The sequence below is a fragment of the Oncorhynchus clarkii genome, chromosome 21 (assembly GCF_045791955.1).
Source record: "Oncorhynchus clarkii lewisi isolate Uvic-CL-2024 chromosome 21, UVic_Ocla_1.0, whole genome shotgun sequence".
NCBI classification, from domain to species: Eukaryota; Metazoa; Chordata; class Actinopteri; order Salmoniformes; family Salmonidae; genus Oncorhynchus; species Oncorhynchus clarkii.
In genome coordinates, this window is record NC_092167.1 from 34,350,899 (window position 1) to 34,371,656 (window position 20,758).

The window sequence follows — 20,758 nt, forward strand, 5'->3', positions numbered from 1 at the left end:
TGGGGTTCAAGTACGGGCTCTGACTGGGCCACTCAAGGTTTTTTAAGAGGCTAGTCCCAAAGCCGCTCCTGCATTGTCTTGGCTGTGTGCTTAGGATCATTGTCCTGTTGGAAGGTAAACCTTCGCCCCAGTCTGAGGTCCTGAGTGCTCTGGAGCAGGTTTTCATTAAGGATCTCTCTGTACTTTGCTCCATTCATCTTTCCCTCAATTCTGACTATTCTCCCAGTCTCTGCATCCGAAAAACATCTGCCACCACCATGCTTCACCGTAGAGATCATGCCAGGTTTCCACCAGATGTGATGCTTGGCATTCAGGTCAAAGAGTTCAATCTTGGTTTCATCAGACCAGAGATCATGGTCTGCATCCTTTAGGTGCGTTTAGGCAAACTCCAAGCAGGCTGTCTAATGCCTTTTACTGAGGTGTGGCTTCCGCCTGACCACTCTACCATAAAGACCTGATTGGTGGAGTGCTGCAGAGATGGTTGTCCTTCTGGAAGGTTTCCCCATCTCCACAGAGGAACTCTAATGCTCTGTCAGTGACCATTGGGTTCTTGGTCACCTCGCGGACCAAGGCCCTTCTCCCCCGATTGCTCAGTTTGGCTGAGCAGCCAGCTCTAGGAAGAGTCTTGCTGGTTCCAAACTTCTTCCATTTAAGAACGATGGAGGCCACTGTGTTCTTGGGGACCTTCAATGCTGCAGAAAATGTTTTGGTACCCTTCTTCAGATCTGTGCCTCGACACAATCCTGTCTCGGAGCTCTGTGGACAATTCCTTCAACCTCATGGCTTGGTTTTTGCTCTGACATGCACTGTCAACTGTGGGACCTTATATAGACAGGTGTGTGTCTTTCCAAATCATGTCCAATCAATTGAATTTACCACAGGTGGACTACAATCAAGTTGTAGAAACATCTAAAGGATGATCAATGGAAACAGGATGCACCAGGCATTTCTGTTTTTTATTTGTAATACATTTGCAAACTTTTCTAAAAACCTGTTTTTGCTTATTATATACATTTTTTAAATTTAATTTAATCCATTTTAGAATTAGGCTCTAATGTAGCTAAATGTGGAAAAAGTCAAGGGTTCTGAATATTTTCCCGAACGCGCTGTACCTTGTGAGTCCTCTGGAAGCGAGTCAGTTTCAGACTACCCATGGAGATGGACTCGTCACAGCAAATGGGTTTCAATGATTCACCAATCATTACCATCAATTTCATGGTAAGACCTGATTTCAAAGAGAATAACATTAAAACTCAATGTACTTGTAAATTATTGCAAAGGATACATTTGTTAATGTAAGCAATACAATAATTTACAACAAAATGCGTTACATACTGTACCTATCTATAGCTTCCATTGATTACATCATATAAAGGATCCATAGCACAAAACAATTGGAGGTCTGCTTTAGTGGTCCGTTTCACCATTTAATTAAAATGGCTATGAATTCACAAGACCTCTACGAAGTAAATACCCCCTTTTGTCTGAAACTTCAAGATATGTAGGCACCTTTTTTTCTGTTTATTTTTTATTTACAACAAATATTTCAATAAACTGAAGGGGAAGCATAGAAGTATAGTACATGGAACAGATCTGCCACAAAATGACAGATCTATAACCAGGGTCGGGGTGAATTCCATTTTAATTCCAGTCAATTCAGAAAGTTAACCAAATTCCAATTCCAAATGTTCTTCATTGAAAAGCATTGAATAGAATTGGAATTTCAGTGTACTTCCTGAATTGACTGGAATTTAAATGGAATGGACCCAAATCCTGTTTTTACAACCCATATTGTTATCTGAAAATATTTTGGGTCGCTACAGACCTGGATAGTGCAGCTTTAAATAAACACTGCATGGAAAAAGTGACAGATTTCAATGCAGTTGTAAAGCTAAACTTGACTCAGGATATGCACCTAAATCACTCGTCAAACAATAAATTCTTCAAAACAATGTATCGTTTGAATCCAATAATGTACACGGTTAGTGGATAGTAATTGAACACATCTGATGACCTGCAGACTGTAGAGTCCTTAGTTACCCTTAGACAATATGCTGATGTGTGATTTTGGATCCTGAGTGGCGTAGCGGTCTAAGGCACTGCATCGATGTTCTAGAGGTGTTACTATAGACACGGGTTCAATCTTTGGCTGTATCACAACCAGCCATGATCGGGGGTCCCATAGGGTGGCGCACAATTGGCCCAGCGTCGTGTGGGTTGGAGAAAGGTTTGGCTGGGGTATGCAGTCATTTTAAATAAGATTTTTTTCTTAACTGACTTGCCTAGTTAAATAAAGGTTAAATAAATAAATAAAATAACATTAAAATTGTTAAACTGAAACGCAAGGTTGTGTTGTTGAAGATGTTTGACCAATTTGACCATGAACCATTGTATTCCTAGTACATCTTCTTTTTTTTTTTTAACCACTTTTTTGTCTCATCGCTACAACTCCCGTACGGGAGAGGTTGAAAGTTATGCATCCTGCATACACAACCCAACCCTGCTTCTTAACACCCAACCCAGCTTCTTAACACAGCGCGCATCCAACCCGCACCAATGTGCCGGAGGAACAATGTGCCGGAGGAAACACCGCGCACCTGGCAACCTTGGCTAGCGCGCACTGCGCCCGGCCCGCCACAGGACACGCTGGTGCGCGATGAGACAAGGACATCCCTACCGACCGAGCCCTCCCTAACCCGGACGACGCTAGGCCAATTGTGCGTCGCCCCATGGACCTCCCGGTCGCGGCCGGTTACGACAGAGCCTGGGCGCGAACCCAGAGTCTCTGTTGGCACAGCTGGCGCTGCAGTACAGCGCCCTTAACCACTGTGCCACCCGGGAGGCCAACCACATACATCTTCTGTTGAGAAGTACTGCCATATAAAAATAAAAATAAAGTACATTGATGTAAAGGGCTTGTGCTAGACACTCCACTGGACAGCAGGAACTTAGCAATATCATCAGAGAGAATGCTCAACAGCATGGGGAGCAGAGAAGGGGATTTCATCTTTCACACACCTAGAGGTTGATTGCTTGATGGTATTGATGTCTCAAAGATAAGAGTCTGGCATTGGTTTATGAGTTGTTCGCAACACGCATTAAGCGAATGAAGTAAAAGGTGATTATCCTCAAAACTCATGCACCAACATTGCCGCAGTGGCCCCAAAAGCCTTAGGTAATGTGGGTAATGTAGGAGAAAGCGTCTTACATGTTGACCAAACCGGACGCGCGTCTGCGTTGATTTTGTTCACCCACACCTGAAGCGATCAGGACACACATGTTGAAATATCAAAACAAACTCTAAACCAATTATATTAATTTGGGTACAGGTCGAAAAGCATTAAACATTTATGGCAATTTAGCTAACTAGCTTGCTGTTGCTAATTAATTTGTCCTGGGATATCAACATTGGGTTGTTACTTTACCTGAAATGCACAAGGTCCTCTACTCCGACAATGAATCCACAGATTAAACTGTAAACCGAATTCCTTTCTCATCATCTCTGCTCCTTTCTCAGGCTTATTTTTTACTTCTTTGGACTTAATATGACGGTTGGCAACCAACTTTACGGTGCATTACTATAACCGACTGAAGTGTGGAGTTCAGTTCATCTTTCAATCACCCACGTCGGTACATGCTCCTAAACACCAATGAGGAGATGGCACGTGGGTATATGCTCTTAAAAACCAATGAGGAGATGGGAGCGGCTGGACTTGCAGCGCGTTGAGCTCCACAATATGAACTATTTCTATTTTAGCGCCTGGCCACGCAGACGCTCGCTCAGCATGTTAGGATGTTGATTCCCCAACACATAATAAAAGGCGAAGATTTTGTTTTTCGTCCTGTGGGACCCTAATGGATTTACAATTTCAAATTCATCAGAATATAAAATAATCTGGAGTACAATATCATATTTAGAAAATATTGGATGCTTTTGAAATGTTTTTCGATCTTGGAAATCTGATAAGACGCCCTCCACAGATTGGCGAAGACTGAAAACCTAATTTAGTACTGTCTTCATGGTTTCAAGAATTGGAAGGTGGTCTTTTTATCAATCCAATTGCATCTGAATTTGAATTAATTTGGGTAAAAAAAATGAAAATGGGCCTCATAATATTCGTCCCTTTTCTTCTGAGTGGACAGTGCTGATAATCCATGCTGAACAAAACTGCTTGATTGTCCCATATACAGTGCCTTGCGAAAGTATTCGGCCCCCTTGAACTTTGCGACCTTTTGCCACATTTCAGGCTTCAAACATAAAGATATAAAACTGTATTTTTTTGTGAAGAATCAACAACAAGTGGGACACAATCATGAAGTGGAACGACATTTATTGGATATTTCAAACTTTTTTAACATATCAAAAACTGAAAAATTGGGCGTGCAAAATTATTCAGCCCCTTTACTTTCAGTGCAGCAAACTCTCTCCAGAAGTTCAGTGAGGATCTCTGAATGATCCAATGTTGACCTAAATGACTAATGATGATAAATACAATCCACCTGTGTGTAATCAAGTCACCGTATAAATGCACCTGCACTGTGATAGTCTCAGAGGTCCGTTAAAAGCGACCCTCCCACTCTGTATTCTCTCTTTGTTCTTGTTTCCTTATTAGGATGCCGGTGGGCGGAGTTGAGAGGGTCGTCAGCTACATGGGAAACACCTGGGCCCGGTGTGTCCCAGGATAAATACACCACTTCCCCATTCATGGAAGAGACTCTCGCCATGCAGACACCTTTATAGATTTTGTTGTGTATCTTGGTTGTTTGCTTTTGCACCTTTCAACACCCAGCATTATCACATTCATGCATGCAAATCACTCACTTACACTACTGATTACACACCATTGTATATTGTACTTAGTTTACGTAATTTAATAAATATATTTTGTTGCTCCTTTTCTCCACGTTGTCTCCCTTTTGTTACGGGCTTTGAGCCGGTTCGTGACAATGTGATCCACCAGTTATTATGCTAATGTCTATCTAGGAAAATGCATGATTCTGTGTTGTCAAGTGAGTTAAGGTGTTTTTTTGAACAATAGGTTGCAGGTTGCGGGACCAACTCTTATAGTGGTGCTTCATGATCAGAGTTGTACAGGCTTGAATTCTCAATTGTGACTACCCTTTAAGAGTGAGACAATTTAAGATAGCACAATGTTTGAAGTTGACATATTGCCTTGAATATAAATACGGTGCATTCTGCAAGTATTCAGACCCCTTGACTTTTTCTACATTTTGTTACGTTACAGCCTTGGATAAATGGATGAAATAAACGTTTTTCCAATCTACACACAATACCGCATAATGACAAAGCGAAAAAGGTTTTAAGTAATGTTTGCAAATGTGTTACAAATAAAATAAGTATTCAGACCATTGCTATGAGACTTGAAATTGAGCTCAGGTGCACCCTGTTTCCATTGATCATCCTTGATGTTTCTACAACATGATTGGAGTCCACTTGGTAAATTCAATTGATTGGACATGATTTGGAAAGGCACACCTGTCTATATGATCCCACAGTTGACAGTGCATGTCAGAGCAAAAACCAAGCAATGTGTTCAAAGAAATTGTCAGAACTCCGAGACAGGATTGTGTCGAGGCACACATCTGGGGAAGGGTACAAAAAAAAAACCTTCCAACAGGACAACGACCCTAAGCACACAGCCAAGACAACGCAGGAGTGGCTTGGGACAAGTCTCTGAATGTCCTTGAGTGGCCCAGCCAGAGCCCAGACATGAACCCGATTGAACATCTCTGTGCAGCGACGCTCCCCATCCAACCTGACAGAGCTTGAGAGGATCCACCGAGAAGAATGGGAGAAACTTCCCAAATACACATGTGCCAAGCTTGTAGTGTCATACGCAAGAAGACTCAAGGCTGTAATCGCTGCCAAAGGTGCTTTAACAAAGTACTGAGTAAAGGGTCTAAATACGTATGTAAATGTAATTTCAGTTTTTTATTTTTAATACATTTGCAAACATTTATAAAAAGCTGTTTTTGCTTTGTCATTATGGGGTAGTGTGTGGATTGATGAGTGGAAAAACGTAACCGAATGTGGAAAAAGTCAAAGGGTCTGAATACTTTCCGAATGCACCCTTCTGACTTGGGGGCCCAGGCTTTACCTTCATGGGATTCACAAGTTACTCACATGATACGCGGTTGTGTGGTTGAGTGGGAAACATTCCCAAAGCAAATGTCATGTTAATTTCCTGAGGTTGGGGGTTCTATTCTTCTGACTGTCTCCTTCTCCTCCTGTTTCTAATGTCTAAATAAAGCATTTTAAAATAATGTTGGAATTTCCATTGGTTCAAATAATAATAATACATGGGACTTATAAAGTGCTATTCAAGGACACAAAGTCGCTTTATAATTATAGAAAAAAAAGACAAAAAACATGAGGAATAACAAAATATCAGACTAAACAAAACCTGAATTAAGAGTGGGGTGTTCTGATTACGGCGAGGGAAGTACCTGGTTAGCTTAGAAGGATGTATCTACCTAATGCCAGCACAGCAGATGGAGGCATTCACCCAATTGTTTGCAGACCACCATAATACCATAGCAGAAATAGCTAGCTTACGTATGCTATGACAACGGCCCCGGCGAGGGCAAAGGACACTGTGTACCGTGTTCTAGCTAGCTAGCTAGCTAGCTAGCTACTTCCCTTGTCGTAACGTTGTTATCAAAACTTCAAAGGAAATAGTACATGTCCAAACTTTTGTGTTAATTATCCATAGCAAAGATGACGGATTTTAAAAGAAGACCGTTTACCATTGAAAACAATTGTCAGGTACGGTCGGTGAGAATTCTCTGATCATTGGCTGATCCCTCCTGATGACCTAGATATAATCATGTGATCCTTCCTTAACCCATGCAGCTGATTACAGTAGAATGGTAGAAGCCCTCAAAGGCAATGTCCATGCTAAAATGGCCTTTTGGTCACTAGAGGCCTCTATCTATCTCTTTGGCTTAGCACATTGACTTCTACTGAACCAGAAATAAAATGAGTCAATTTCCACATGACCGTTGGTCATGGTAATTAGGCTTCTCCAAGCTCTGATGCTGCTGCTGGTCATTACTAGCCTACCAAACTTGCTAACTGCCTGGTACTCAGCACTCTATTGTCCATCTAATCACTCTGACATCAACGCAAATGTATTCGAAAATCCAACACTTCATGAGAGCACATGAGCTCATGTTGCTCAACATTTCTATAGGCTGTGTAATTGTGGGAGAAAACAGTGATGGCCGCTAGTAAAAAGAGGAGGATCCCATCAGCTTTCTATAGGCTAGGCCAACTATATTTATTTCTCAACTTTTCTAATATTAAGCACATTGCTTATATTTACAACAGGAGTGTAGCCTACCTGTCTGGCATGAAAATAAATCACGGGGAAAAGTGTTTTTAAGTGCATAGATGACATATATTTATTCCCACGGCCCCTGTTTCCATATAGGTGCATGCTAATGGTCCATTCTAAATCAAAACAAGTGTCACACATATGTTATTTAGTATATGTAAAGACAGATTAGTCTGATGGGTGACAATATTAGCCTATCACTTGTGAATGATATATTATCACTTGTGAATGTTGCCTGGCATAAGAAACAATGCCTCTTTTTGAGACTTTTTAGAATCATAGTCGCACACTTCATGTAGCTTAGCCCATTGGCCTATATGTTTTAATAAGGTTTGTATCACAACTAAAGTAGCCAAATAACTTCTTAAAATTAAGCACATTAACCCACTTTACAACTGGCATACATAAGCAGCGTGTGAGTTTCAAGTTTGGGGAAGATATTTTTCACCATAAAAATGCACCTTTATAATAAAAGCATAAATTGCATTTGCAGTCACTTTTGATAATCGTGTTTTCCGCTAATGGGGCTTATTACCGTGTGCGCATTGCTGCGCTTATAATGTGAACAAATACACTAATAGTTTATCAACATTTTAAGCTAAACGTTCTGATCTGTTGCATCAGCCACATTGCATTAAAAAGTTTTTTTGATGCTAGTGGTTGTATGAATTTGGGATCTATTGTATCCCACAACTGTCCCAGGCTGTTTGTAATATTTATTTCTCGCACACAGTAGAATAGGTCGACTTTTGTACTGTGTGGGACAGTAGATTGGCATAGGCTAGTGCTTTTGCTGTTCGTTAGGCTTACTTATCTTGTTGGCTGACAAATTGTGGACAGTTCTTCCAATGTTTTCAATATGCACCTCGGATTTGGATAAGGACACACCCAGTTGCGTCCCCAATATGTCTGTCTTCACTTGTAGCCTGTGAGAAAGACTAGATCACGTGACGGAGAGCCATGTTAGTGAGAGGCGCTTCTGATTGTGCAGCACACTCAGGGAGAAGGGCACTCCAAGCTGCAAAAAGCTAGGATTTTTTTAGGGTGCATTGCGGCCACAAAGGGGATGCCGCTGTGAAATTAGAGGCATTATAAAGCGCTTGTCAAATTGTGAATGAGAGACTATTGGAGTGTGTACAGCCTACGCAAAAAAAGCTGAGCAAATGCCTTTCAAGCGACTTTTTCAAATCATCATTATAGTCTCATCATGCAGCCTTACAATGTATTAAAAATCTAAACATATAGCCCAACGTTTGTAGAACAAATAAAGTTACATGAATAACTCTAAATTAAGCATATGGGAGTAACTATTTCTTTGTTAACTGCTCAACACAGAATAGCCACATGTGCGCACTCCCTCAAACCGTTTGGAGAAAATATTTGAATTTTTTCTTCAGCGTTGTTCAATTGTATTCTTCATACTATAAAATAATATAAAACAATACCATGGAATCATAAGAGAATCGTGTCTGCTAAAGGAACTAGTGTAGTCCACAACAATTTGGCATAGCCACATCAGGACCTGAAATAGACTACATTTTCTTAATATCATGCTTCTTTAGACCTGTATAAAATAAATAATGGATTTATTGTTAAGGTGTAGGCTATATTTCATGGATTTATTAGACCTTTTAATATGTCTTGTAGGCTATGTGTGGAAGCCAGGAGATCCTAAATGTGTTAATGTCATTAATTAACTGTCAATTACAGTGAGACCGACAGTTATTTGCTTGCCAATCACCAGCTAACAAAATTTCCTGACCGCCTATGGAGTGACATGTCTTGCTTCCACTTCCGTCTCTATGTTGATGCATAGAAGGAGGCGTTTGTGCAGATGCAGAACCACCCACATGCAGGAACATCCTGAATTGCGGGCTGCAATTGTACCCTTCTCTACACATTTGGGGTGGCAAATAGCCTTGAGGTTAGAGAGTTGGTCTGAGTTGGTATAGTTACCAGAATGTGGCTTGTTTGAATTATGGTGCCGACACGTCGAACAATTTTTGTGTTCTTGAGCAAGGCACTTAGTCCCAATTGCTCCAGAGATAGAGTAAATAATGGCCTTGAGCAAATGTTTTCGTGACTGAGCAAATGTCAGGTCTGCTGAGAACAAACTTGTTCTATCGTTCAGCCTACAGTAGCAGCCAATGTGTGGTGTTCAATGTAGGCCTACATTCCATGAGACTTTTGAATAAAACATGCAGGGCTTGACATGAACCTGTTTATCCGCTTGTCCTTCAGACAAGGAGGTGACTGAAAATGTTGTTGTGTTGTTTGATGGAAGAAACCACTTTACAAAATAAAATGCATTATTATTATTTCCATACCATTATTACAGACAATGAGACAAATTATTCTACCCTCCGCCTATTGGCTATTTAGCTCATTCAAGCCTGTCTCAAAATACAACACGGCCCCTTTAAGGCAAAAAAAAGCTCTATACTTGACTCACTTTTCAAAGATGTCTAGAAATGCACATTTTGTACTCTTGTAGGAAGCAATCACTCCCCCATTGCTGACTACAAATTATCTATAACTGGGCTAATAACTCACTAACTAGCAAAACCACCGATTAACTGGCCCATCCATTTTGGCTAAATAGTTCAGATACAGGCATTCCTGGTAAGCACCGTAACCTCCAAACCTCAAAAGACTGACTTGAGCACAACAAATGGCAGGTATCCTAGTGGTTAGAGCGTTGGGCCAGTAACCGTAAGGTTGCTGGATGGAATCCCCATAGCTGACCATGTACAAATATGTTGTTCTGCCCTTGAACAAGGCAGTTACTGTTACAGCCACAGTTCCCCGGTAGGCTGTCATTGAAAATAAGAATTTGTTCTTAACTGACTTGCCTAGTTAAAATAAATAATAAAATATGAACAAATGTGCACAGGTGGCAACATGCAGCTTTCACTTTGATCTCAAAATAAGCACATCTGCTCAAGCTGTAAAAAACAGTTCAAAGTGAATGGCACAGACGTGGCTGAACGAAGAAATGGACAATATAGAGCTGGCGGGATTTTCCATGCACCGGCAGAACAGAGACGCTACCTTTCGTAAGACGAGGGGTGGGGGTGAGTGTCTTTTTTTCAATAACAGCTGGTGTACGATGTCAAAAATTAAAGAAGTATCGAGGTATTGCTCGCCTGAGGTAGAGTACCTTATGATAAGTTGTTGACCGCAATATCTACCAAAAGAGTTCTCATCTGTATATTCGTAACAGTCTATTTACCACCACAAAGCAAAGCTGGCACTAAGACCGCTCTCAACCAACTCTGTAAGGCCATAAGCAAAGAAGAAAATGCTCACCCAGAAGCGGCGCTTCTAGTGGCCGGGGACATTAATGCAGGCAAATTTAAATCAGTTTTACCAAATTTTAAATGCATTTCACATGTGCAACCTGAGGAAAAACAATCCTGGACCACCTTTATTCCACACACAGAGAAGCATACAAAGCTCTCCCCCGCCCTCCATTTGGCAACAATATCCTCCTGATTTCTGCTTACAAGCTAAAACTAAAGCAGGAAGTACCAGTGACTCGCTCAATACGGAACTGGTCAGGTGACGTGGATGCTACACTACAGGACTGTTTTGCTAGCACAGACTGGAATATGTTCAGGGACTCACCAATTGCATTGAAGAATACACCACCTCAGTCATTGGCTTCATCAATAAGTGCATCGACGACGTCGTCCCCACAGTGACTGTACGTACATATCCCAACCAGAAGCCATGGATTACAGGCAACATCCGCATCGAGCTAAAAGCTAGAGCTGCCACTTTCAAGGAGCGGGAGACTAATCCGTACGCTTATAAGAAATCTCGCTCTGCCTCAGACGAAACATCAACAAAGGAAAGTGTCAATACAGGATTACGATTGAATCCTACTACACCAGCTCTGATGCTCATCTGATGTGGCAGGGCTTGAAAACTATTACGGACTACAAAGGGAAACCAGGATGCGAGCTGCCCACGAAGCTCATCACTAAGCTAAGGAATCTGGTAAGAGTAGGCAAAAATACGTCTGCCACGCTGATCCTTAACACTGGGGCCCCTCAGGGGTGTGTACTTAGTCCCCTCCTGTATTCCCTGTTCACCCACGACTGCATGGCCAAACACGACTCCAACACCATGATTAAGTTTTCTGACAACACAACAGTGGTAGGCCTGATCACCGACAACGATGAGACGGTCAATAGGGAGGTGGTCAGAAAACTGGCAGTGTGGTGCCAGGACAATAACCTCTCCCTCAATGTGAGCAAGACAAAGGAGCTGATCGTGAACTACAGGAAAATGCAGGCCGAACAGGCCTCCATTAACATCGACCAGGCTTTTCATTTTAGCCTACATGGTAAAAATGTTCTTCTTCTTGAGCTGCACTGTTGTTTAAGGGCTTGTAAGTCAGCATTTCACGGTAAAGACTACACTTGATGTATTCAGCGCATTGTGACAAATAAAGTTTGATTTGATTTCATTTTGATTGTAAGATCATTTATAATCTTACAATTTGCCTGGCAACTGTAGCCTATAGACTATTTAAACTACTATAGGACAATGATTTAGTTACCAGTGTCTTCTTTAAAGTATTAACATATTTTAGAAAATGTTGGAAAAATAAAGCAGCTCTGTATCTAAATATTTGTTTAATTGTTGTGTACAATAAGATGTCAAACATTTATGGAAAAAATTATCAATACTTACGCTATAAAATATTTGTATTTCACCATTTGATTCCATGATTCCAAAGCATTCTTTGTGTGTTTTGATGCTGTTTTGTACATGCATTGATACACAAACACGTTTTTTTCAAGACACACTCTTAGAAACACCAACATTTAGATTGAAGAACCACGTTGAGAGTACTTTCAGAGTACTTCTACTCTGTTTTTAAAACACTTTGTGTGTCATAACATTTACATTTGGGTTTCCATTCAAAAACATCCCAAACACCAGATCTCAGTCTAGGTGCACTACTTCTCATGGTTTCATTTCACAGCCATGTTTTTTAAGAATTGTCTTTCTAATTTTTACAGTGTAACAATGACCTATAATTTCAAGTTTGTCGTGCTCAGGTCACGTAGTCTTTTGAGATTTTGAGCTCACGGGGCTTATCAGGAATGACTATCTGAGAGTCTAAACTATTTAGCCAAACTGGATGGGCCAGTTCATGGGTGGTTTTGTCATCTCTGTGTGTGTGTTTGTTGAGACATTCCTTCGTTCTCTATCCTACATTAAAGCATGCCACACTTCCTAACTGGGTTTCAGTCCCTCAGCCTCCCACTTCACACTTCTCTTCTCTGAAGCTAACTCAGGTAAGACAAACATAAATATTTAATATTTACGCATATACTGTATGCCATTAACGTATTACCTACTTTTTGTCATTTCAATGTGGAAATGTTGGTAATATTTGGTAAAGACATTGATCAATGAGATTAACCTTTATTCACCCACCCAACAGAAGTTTGTTGAATTCCCAATGTGTTATTACTATGCTTACAACTATCTAAAAGCACAACCAAATTCCAATAGAAAAACAGTGTCTGATTTTTGATTTAGTTGTCATCTAAATGTGTTATCATATTGCTTCATCTAATATCAGAACCAAATGACCTGATTCCAGTTGAGATTACATTAACAGTACATAGTGCAAGTGATCAATGCTGTTTGAGATTCTGCTAGATTATTACAGTGCCTTTGGAAAGTATTTATACCCCTTGACCAATTCCACATTTTGTTGTGTTAGAACCTGAATTCATAATGGAATAAATCAAAAGAATGTCTTACCCATCTACACACAACACCCCATAATGACAAAGTCAAAACATGCTTTAGAAATTGTTGCACATTTATTGAACTGAAATACACAAATATCTCACTCACAGTGCATTTGGGAAGTATTCAGACCCCTCAACTTTTTCAACATTTAGTTACAGCCTTATTCTAAAATGGATTAAATAGTTATTTTTCATCAATCTACACACAATACTCCATAATGACATAGCAAAAACTGTTTTTTAGAATTTCTTGCAAATGTATAAAAAATGAAATATAAGATTTACATACACTACCGGTCAAAAGTTTTAGAACACCTACTCATTCAAGGGTTTTTCTTTATTTTTACTATTCTCTACATTGTAGAATAATATAGGGAAACTAGGAAATAACACATATGGAATCATATAGTAACCAAAAAAGTCTGGGATCTGAATACTTTCCGAAGGCACTGTACATTAGTATTCACACCCCTGAGTCAATACTCTGTAGAAGCACCTTTGGCAGCGATTATAGCTGCGTGTCTTTCTGGGTAAGTCTCTAAGAGCTTTCCACATCTGCATTGTGCAACATTTGCCCATTACAACAAAAAAAATCAATTCTGTCAAATTGGTTGTTGATCATTGCTACACAACCATTTTCAGGTCTTGCCAAAGATCTTCAAGTAGATTTTAGTCAAAACTGTTACAGCCACTCAGGAACATTCAGGCTGGGGGGTCAATGTAAATAGTCCGGTGGCCATTTTATTAATTGTTCAGTAGTCTTATGGCTTGGAGGTAGAAGCTGTTAAGGAGCCTTTCGGTCCTAGACCTGGTGCTCCTGTACCGCTTGTCGTGCGGTCACAGAGGAAACAGTCTATGACTTTGGGGACTGGAGTCTGACAATTTAATGGGCTTTCCTCTAACACCACCTGTTATATAGGTACTGGATGGCAGGAACCTTGGCCCCAGTGATGTACTGGGTCGTACGCACTACCCTCTAGCGCCTTACGGTCAGATGCCGAGCAGTTGCCATACCACGTGGTGACGCAACCGGGCAGGATGCTCTCGATGGTGCAGCTGTAGAACTTTGAGGATCTAGGGACCTGAGGGGGAATAGGTTTTGTTGTGTCCTCTTCACGACTGTCTTGGTGTGTTTGGACTATGATAGTTTGTTGGTGATGTGGACACCAAGGCACTTGAAACTCTCAACCCGCTCCACTACAGTACCGTCAATAGGGGCCTGTTCGACCCACCGTTTCCTGTAGACTACGATCAACTCCTTTGTCTTGCTCACGTTGAGGGAAAAGTTGTCCTGACACCACACTGACAGTTCTCTGACCTCCCTATAGGTTCTCATATCGTTGCCGGTGATCCAGTCTTTACTCATAGACTTAAGGGGTTGAACACATTTCAGGTTTTCCTTTGTAAACATAAGTCCACTTTGACATTATGGGTTATTATGTATAAGCCAATGACAAATCTAAATTTAATTCAGCCTGTAAAATAACACTGAAAAAAAGTCAAGGGGTATGAATACTTTCTGAAGGCAATGTATAGCGATTGTGAAGATCTTAACAAACATGCAACCTATGCATGCCATCTTGAACATGCACGCTTTTTATGATTACGTAAGACATTTGTTAAGGTAGGTTAATGTTACATATGCCTCTTGGAGGGGGAACGCAACACCCTGCTACAACTCAACTCCCTGTGGAGTGGAAAAAGTATGTGGCCATAGGTGCGGAGGAAGGACGACAGAGGCAGAGAATATTACCTTTTACAGGGAAGTTATTATTATTACTAACACGGTATTGTTGGGAAAAGGGCTGGACGGACCCAAAGCAAAGAAAGTTAAAGTAAAAGTACCCTCTCCTACCTTACCTGCCTACCCACTACTTACCTAATCTTTCAGCACCTCCTGGCATGCTAACCAAAATACAGGTGGTGGTCCGCCCAGATCTTACCTAGTGTGCGTACACAGTAAATAATACGGGTTACGCATGCCCCCAGGCCTCTAGCCTAAACACAACAATGTGCATTCCTCTTCACCCCCAGGAACAAATAAAACAGAATAATTACTAACTTAAAGTGAAGAATTTCAATCATCAAAAACTCTAAGTCGTATTGGCATACACATACCTCAGAAAGCCGCTATAAAATACTTTTAACAAAACTTTCACAGCCTACCAACCAACACAGAACATCAAATAAGCACTCTCCTCCAAACAAAGGAACACTGGCTTTTATCCAGCTGGAGATCGAGTTGGTAATTGAAGACAGCTGTTTCCTCTGAGGAGAGGGAGGGTTCAGAGCTCTAATCATCGATGGGGCCGACCAATCAACTCCTTGAGGAATCCAGGATTCTGTTTCCTGAAATGCACACACACATACAAACCCACAACAACACAGAAACTGGGGAACGTAACAGCTAACCTCAAAATGTGGCCATGGATGTGTTACTTTGATGGAACTATCCAAGCAGAAGATCTCCTTAAAATGTTGATATTTGGTTGCATTGACAACCAAACACAATTCCAAAGTGAATCCAACATATGAATGATTAACTTGAAGAGGACATTTAAAATCAACCAAAGCTTGAAGCCCTAGGCCTATATATTGTACATTTTTTGTTGAACCCTGGATAGAATACAAACAATGGCTGTTGATGACTTTGCATATGCTATATAGGCCTAAATAGTCTCATTGATGATATATGACTTATAACGTATGGTTACATTTCATTTGCTCTGTTAAACCTACCTTTTGAAATGATTTTGATAGCAATAGTGAATATAGTTATTAAGAGATCTCTCAAAAATCATTCAACAATCATTATTGAGATAGCACATAGGTGACAATTATCAAAGCTAAGCAGAGCTGGGCTTAATTAAAACCCAGGATGGGAGACCCAATAAATAGCTGTAGATAGATCACCTCTCCAGTAGGAGGTGCTGCCTAGCCAACTGTCTTTTTCTGATACTGGATATAACGTTGAAGAATTTATATTGTTTCAAAGGTACAAATTCAACATATTTTATACGCTGAAAATTAATTACAATCATGACATAATCCTGTGGTTGAAATTCCACCATCAACAGTTTACGTTGATTACTTTTTTCCAATCCAATGTATTTTCCACGTCACAATACATTGACAAATTACGTTGAAATGTTGACTAAACCAGTTTGTGCCCAGTGGGATATTACGGTATGTAATCTTAATTTACAGTTTACCTCAGACTATGATTGCTGCCATTTTCAAAGAAACAGTTATGAAACAAAGCTTAGTCTGGGGACAACTATACAGTAAGCACTTAGCACTGGACTTTTGTGTGCTGAACATACAGCATTATGAAGAATTTCAACTCAGTTTGACTTCACAAACTATCTTGAAAACTACATAGCACTATTATTGTGGAGTATGAAACATCCCCTCATATTAGTTTGCTGGTGGTGTGACTCCTGTCATAAAAAAAAAAATTAAATCCCCACAGACACCGCCACCATGTCAAAGAAGATGGTCATTCAGCAGCCCAATCACTTTGTTCAGGCCGTCACATCAAACCAATGGAGCTCCGAAATCTGTGACTGCACCCAGGATATGTCTTCGTGTAAGTGTGTGTGTGTGTGTGTGTGTGTGTGTGTGTGTGTGTGTGTGTGTGTGTGTGTGTGTGTGTGTGTGTGTGTGTGTGTGTGTGTGTGTGCGTGCGCATGCGTGCCAGCATGTGTTCGTGTGCGTCTGTTACCACTCGATTCCATTCAATCGATAAACTATGCTTGTATCAATCAACAAAGAGAACATCCTGTTCACTGTGATTTCTTGTCTTCTAAATCCTTCTATAGGTTGCTTTGCGTTCTGGTGCTTCCCCTGTTTTGCCTGTATAACAGCGAGAGAGGCTGGGGAGTGTCTGTGTCTGCCTCTGCTAGACGGTTACAGCCTCATCCCCCCAGCCACCATGTCCATGAGGGTGGGCATGCGCCAGCGCTACGGCATCGAGGTACGGACACACAGAACCTCATGCACTAGTCTATTCTCTGAAGCCTTGATGTTTGCTTTAGATTTATTTTACTGACTTAGCTTGGCATGTCTTATGACTAGAGCCCTGGGTTGTTCCTGATTGATCATATGATCTGACCAGGAAATACTCTGGGCCTAATAGTTAAAGGCAATATGTACAGGTATGACTATTGGTGAAGATGTTGTATTATGGAAAAATGTTGTGTCCATAGAAATTAGGTATATTTCCCAGTTCCTTTGACACTGTTCGTGTGAACGTGTGTAATGTCTCGTAGTAGTCTACAACTATCAGTCCCTCCATCTCTCCAGTAATTAATGATGTTTCCCTCACCTTAGCCAATTTCCAATCTGATCTCAGAACTGTCCTAACCAGTTTTCCGTAACTTCTTGCTCAGGGAGTAGCCTGGGTACCAGTCTGTCTGCACTAACGTTCCACTCCTTGCCACTCCCAGTCATGCCAAACAAGGAGTTGGAATGATAGCACAAACAGATTGGGGACCAGGCTAGTCGGGGAGTAATACATCATGTTCTGATGATGTCATAGTGCTGAACTCCGATCAGATATTCTACCCCTTCTTTGTAATTGATTGACAAATGTAGCCAGTACTAACAGATCCAGGTGTAATGTGGAGTGTCTCTGTCTCTCCACAAATCTTAGATCAGTTATAATGTGTAACGATGTATCTCTGTCTCCTCCCTAACAGGGCACCATGTGTAATGACTGTGTCTATTCCTTCTTCTGCCTGCCCTGCACCTGGTGTCAAATGTCACGAGAGATGAAGACCCGCCTCCAACCCATCACTCTCATCAATGCACACACAAGATAAGGAAAGACCTCGCTCTTTCTCATACTCCTATTCATCATCACTGTCGCGTAGAGTAGGTCAGAAGGCAAACTGAAAAACCTCACCTCTATCAAATAAAAGGATGGTGGACCAGCAAAAGTACTTCTGTGCAAGGGTGTTTATTTACATAATGAATCTGGAAGAAAAACAACAGTACTGCCATCAAAAGTATAAGACAGCTTTAAAAAATAAAAAATAAAAAAAAGAGGAGGAAAAAATTATAATTAATTAATTAATACAAAATATATTGGTGCCCCATCAACGGCTCAATCCAACATGCCCCCCTCCCCTTTAAACTGAAAGGGAGGCAGGTTTTGTAAGGGAAGGGAACACAAATAAATTAAGCAATTACCATCATCAAAGCCTACATTTTCCCACTCAGCTAAACATCACGAATTATATACATTGCACATTTGCAATCTGTTTCTCATGATACAATATAACACATTTACAAAATCCCATTACTACTGACATGGTGTCTTCCAACATGCCCATTCACATGCACGAGCCATTCGGAACAGGCACCACAAAGCCAGTCCTATTGCCATAGCTCTGGTCCTTATCCCAGCATACCCGGAAGCTACATAGACGGAGAGAGGAATAGAAGCGAACAAACAGCGCGCTCGTTCATAACATTGATAAGTACAATAAACGTTGCTTAACATGAACGCGTGTCTGTATATTATTTATACCATAACAAACTGTTACTGACTAGAGGTAAGACTAAAGTGTGTAATAAATATGTAATGTAGGTACTAAGATGGCGAAGTTAACTTGTGTGTCGAACCACATTGCTAACGTAGCTGATAACGGATCCGGCGACGAATGTGCATATGTTCCAAACACATTTCCAAAACCCTTTTGAAAACTGGACCATTGTATTGCAAAAACATACAATTGTATTACAAGAGAAAGTTATGAAAGATTAACAAGGAAAAACAGACATTTATATATATACATTCAGTGCCTAAGGAAAGTATTCGGACTCCTTGACTTTTTCCACATTTTGTTACGTTACAGCCTTATCTAAAATATATATTTTTTAAATAATCTCAGCAATCTACTCACAATACCCCATAACGACAAAGTTAAAACAGGTTTTCAAGTTTGATTATTTATAAAAATGTATTTACATAAGTATTCAGACCCTTTGCTATGAGACTCAAAATTGAGCTCAGATGCACCCTGTTTCCATTGATCATCCTTGAGATATTTCTACAACTTGATTGGAGTCCACCTGTGGTAAATTCAATTGATTGGACATGATTTGGAAAGGCACACACCTGTCTATATTTGTCAGAGCCAAAACCAAGCAATGAGGTCGAAGGAATTGTCCGTAGAGCTCCGAGACAGGATTGTGTCGAGGCACAGATCTGGGGACGGGTACCAATAACACAGTGGCCTCCATTCTTAATTGGAATAAGTTTGAGCTGTTCGCCCGGCCAAACTGAGCAACCGGGAGAGAAGGATCATGGTCAGGGATGTGACCAAGAATCTGATGGTCACTCGATGACAGATCTCTAGAGTTCCTCTGTGGAGATGGGAGAACTTTCCAGAAGGACAACCATCTCTGCAGCACTCCACCAATCAGGCCTTTATGGTAAAGTGGCAGACTGAAGCCACTCCTCAGTAAATGGCATATGACAGCCTGCTTGGAGTTTGCCAAAAGGCAGCTAAAGGACTCTCAGATCCTGAGATACAAGATTCTCTGGTCAAAGATTGAACTATTTGACCTGAATGCCAAGCATCATGTCTGGACAAAACCTGCCATCACTGTGGTGAAGCATGGTGGTGGCAGCATCATGCTGTGGGGATGTTTTTCAGGGGCAGGGACTGGGAGACTAGTCAGCATCGAGGCAAAGTACAGAGCGATCCTTGATGAAAACCTGCTGCAGTGCTTAGGACCTCAGACTGGGGTGAAGGTTCACCTTCCAACAGGACAATGAACCTAAGTGCACAGCCATGACAATCCAGGAGTGGCTTTGGGACAAGTCTCTGAATGTCCTTGAGTGGCCCAGCCAGAGCCCGGACTTGAACCCGGTCGAACATCTCTGGAGAGACCTGAAAATAGCCACGCAGCAACCCTCCCCCATGTAACCTGACAGCTTGAGAAGATCTACAGAGAATAATCTGAGAAACTCCCCAAAATACAGGTGTGCCAGGCTTGTAGCATCTCCCAAGAGTCGATGCTGTAATTGCTGCCAAAGGTGCTTCAACAAAGTAGGGTAAAAGATCTGAATACTTATGTAAATGTCATATTTCCATTCCAGGTGATGCTGGTTGAGAGAATGCCAAGAGTGTGCAAAGCTGTCATCAGGGCAAAAGGTGGCTACTTTGAGGATTCTCAAATATAAAATACATTGATTTGTTTAACACTTTTTTGGTTACTACATGATTCTATATGTGTTATTTTGTAGTTCTGATGTCTTCACTATTATTCTACAATGTAGAAAACATTAAAAATAAAGAAATATTCTGGAATGAGTAGGTGTGTCCAAACGTTTGACTGGTGCTGCATATATCTATCATGGCAGCCTACAGTTCTGGTAGTGGGTAATGTTCAATCTAATGATAGATATCTATCTTATACTTGTTTACAGTATAAATGCATGTGTCTTTAATGGTAAGTAAAATATTAAAAGAAGAGTGCTTGTCTAGCCATTCTCAAAGATGTAAATACATTGAATACTGTATATCACAGACCCTCAGGATTTTGAATCATATGCAAACCAAACGCATGCAAAAAGCCACTCTCCATAATTGTGTTTGTAATCTGGAGGTA

General features: G+C 40.8%; 1 protein-coding gene across 1 annotated transcript; it reads left to right on the forward strand.

Annotated features, from left to right (window-relative positions):
* The first annotated feature begins 12,558 nt into the window (after positions 1-12,558).
* On the forward strand, positions 12,559-18,296 carry LOC139379424 (cornifelin homolog B-like). Its single transcript, XM_071122236.1, has 4 exons — positions 12,559-12,670; positions 16,608-16,724; positions 16,957-17,111; positions 17,836-18,296. The coding sequence occupies exons 2-4, from the start codon at positions 16,619-16,621 to the stop codon at positions 17,956-17,958; spliced, it is 384 nt and encodes a 127-aa protein (XP_070978337.1). The 5' UTR covers positions 12,559-12,670; positions 16,608-16,618; the 3' UTR covers positions 17,959-18,296.
* The last annotated feature ends 2,462 nt before the right edge of the window (positions 18,297-20,758 follow it).

Bases quoted from the DNA above. Each gene is read 5' to 3' on its own strand.
- LOC139379424 (XM_071122236.1), top strand. From the start codon at position 16,619: ATGTCAAAGAAGATGGTCATTCAGCAGCCCAATCACTTTGTTCAGGCC. The intron at 16,725-16,956 runs GTAAGTGTGTGT...ATCCTTCTATAG, and splicing joins CACCCAGGATATGTCTTCGT to GTTGCTTTGCGTTCTGGTGC. The intron at 17,112-17,835 runs GTACGGACACAC...CCTCCCTAACAG, and splicing joins GCCAGCGCTACGGCATCGAG to GGCACCATGTGTAATGACTG.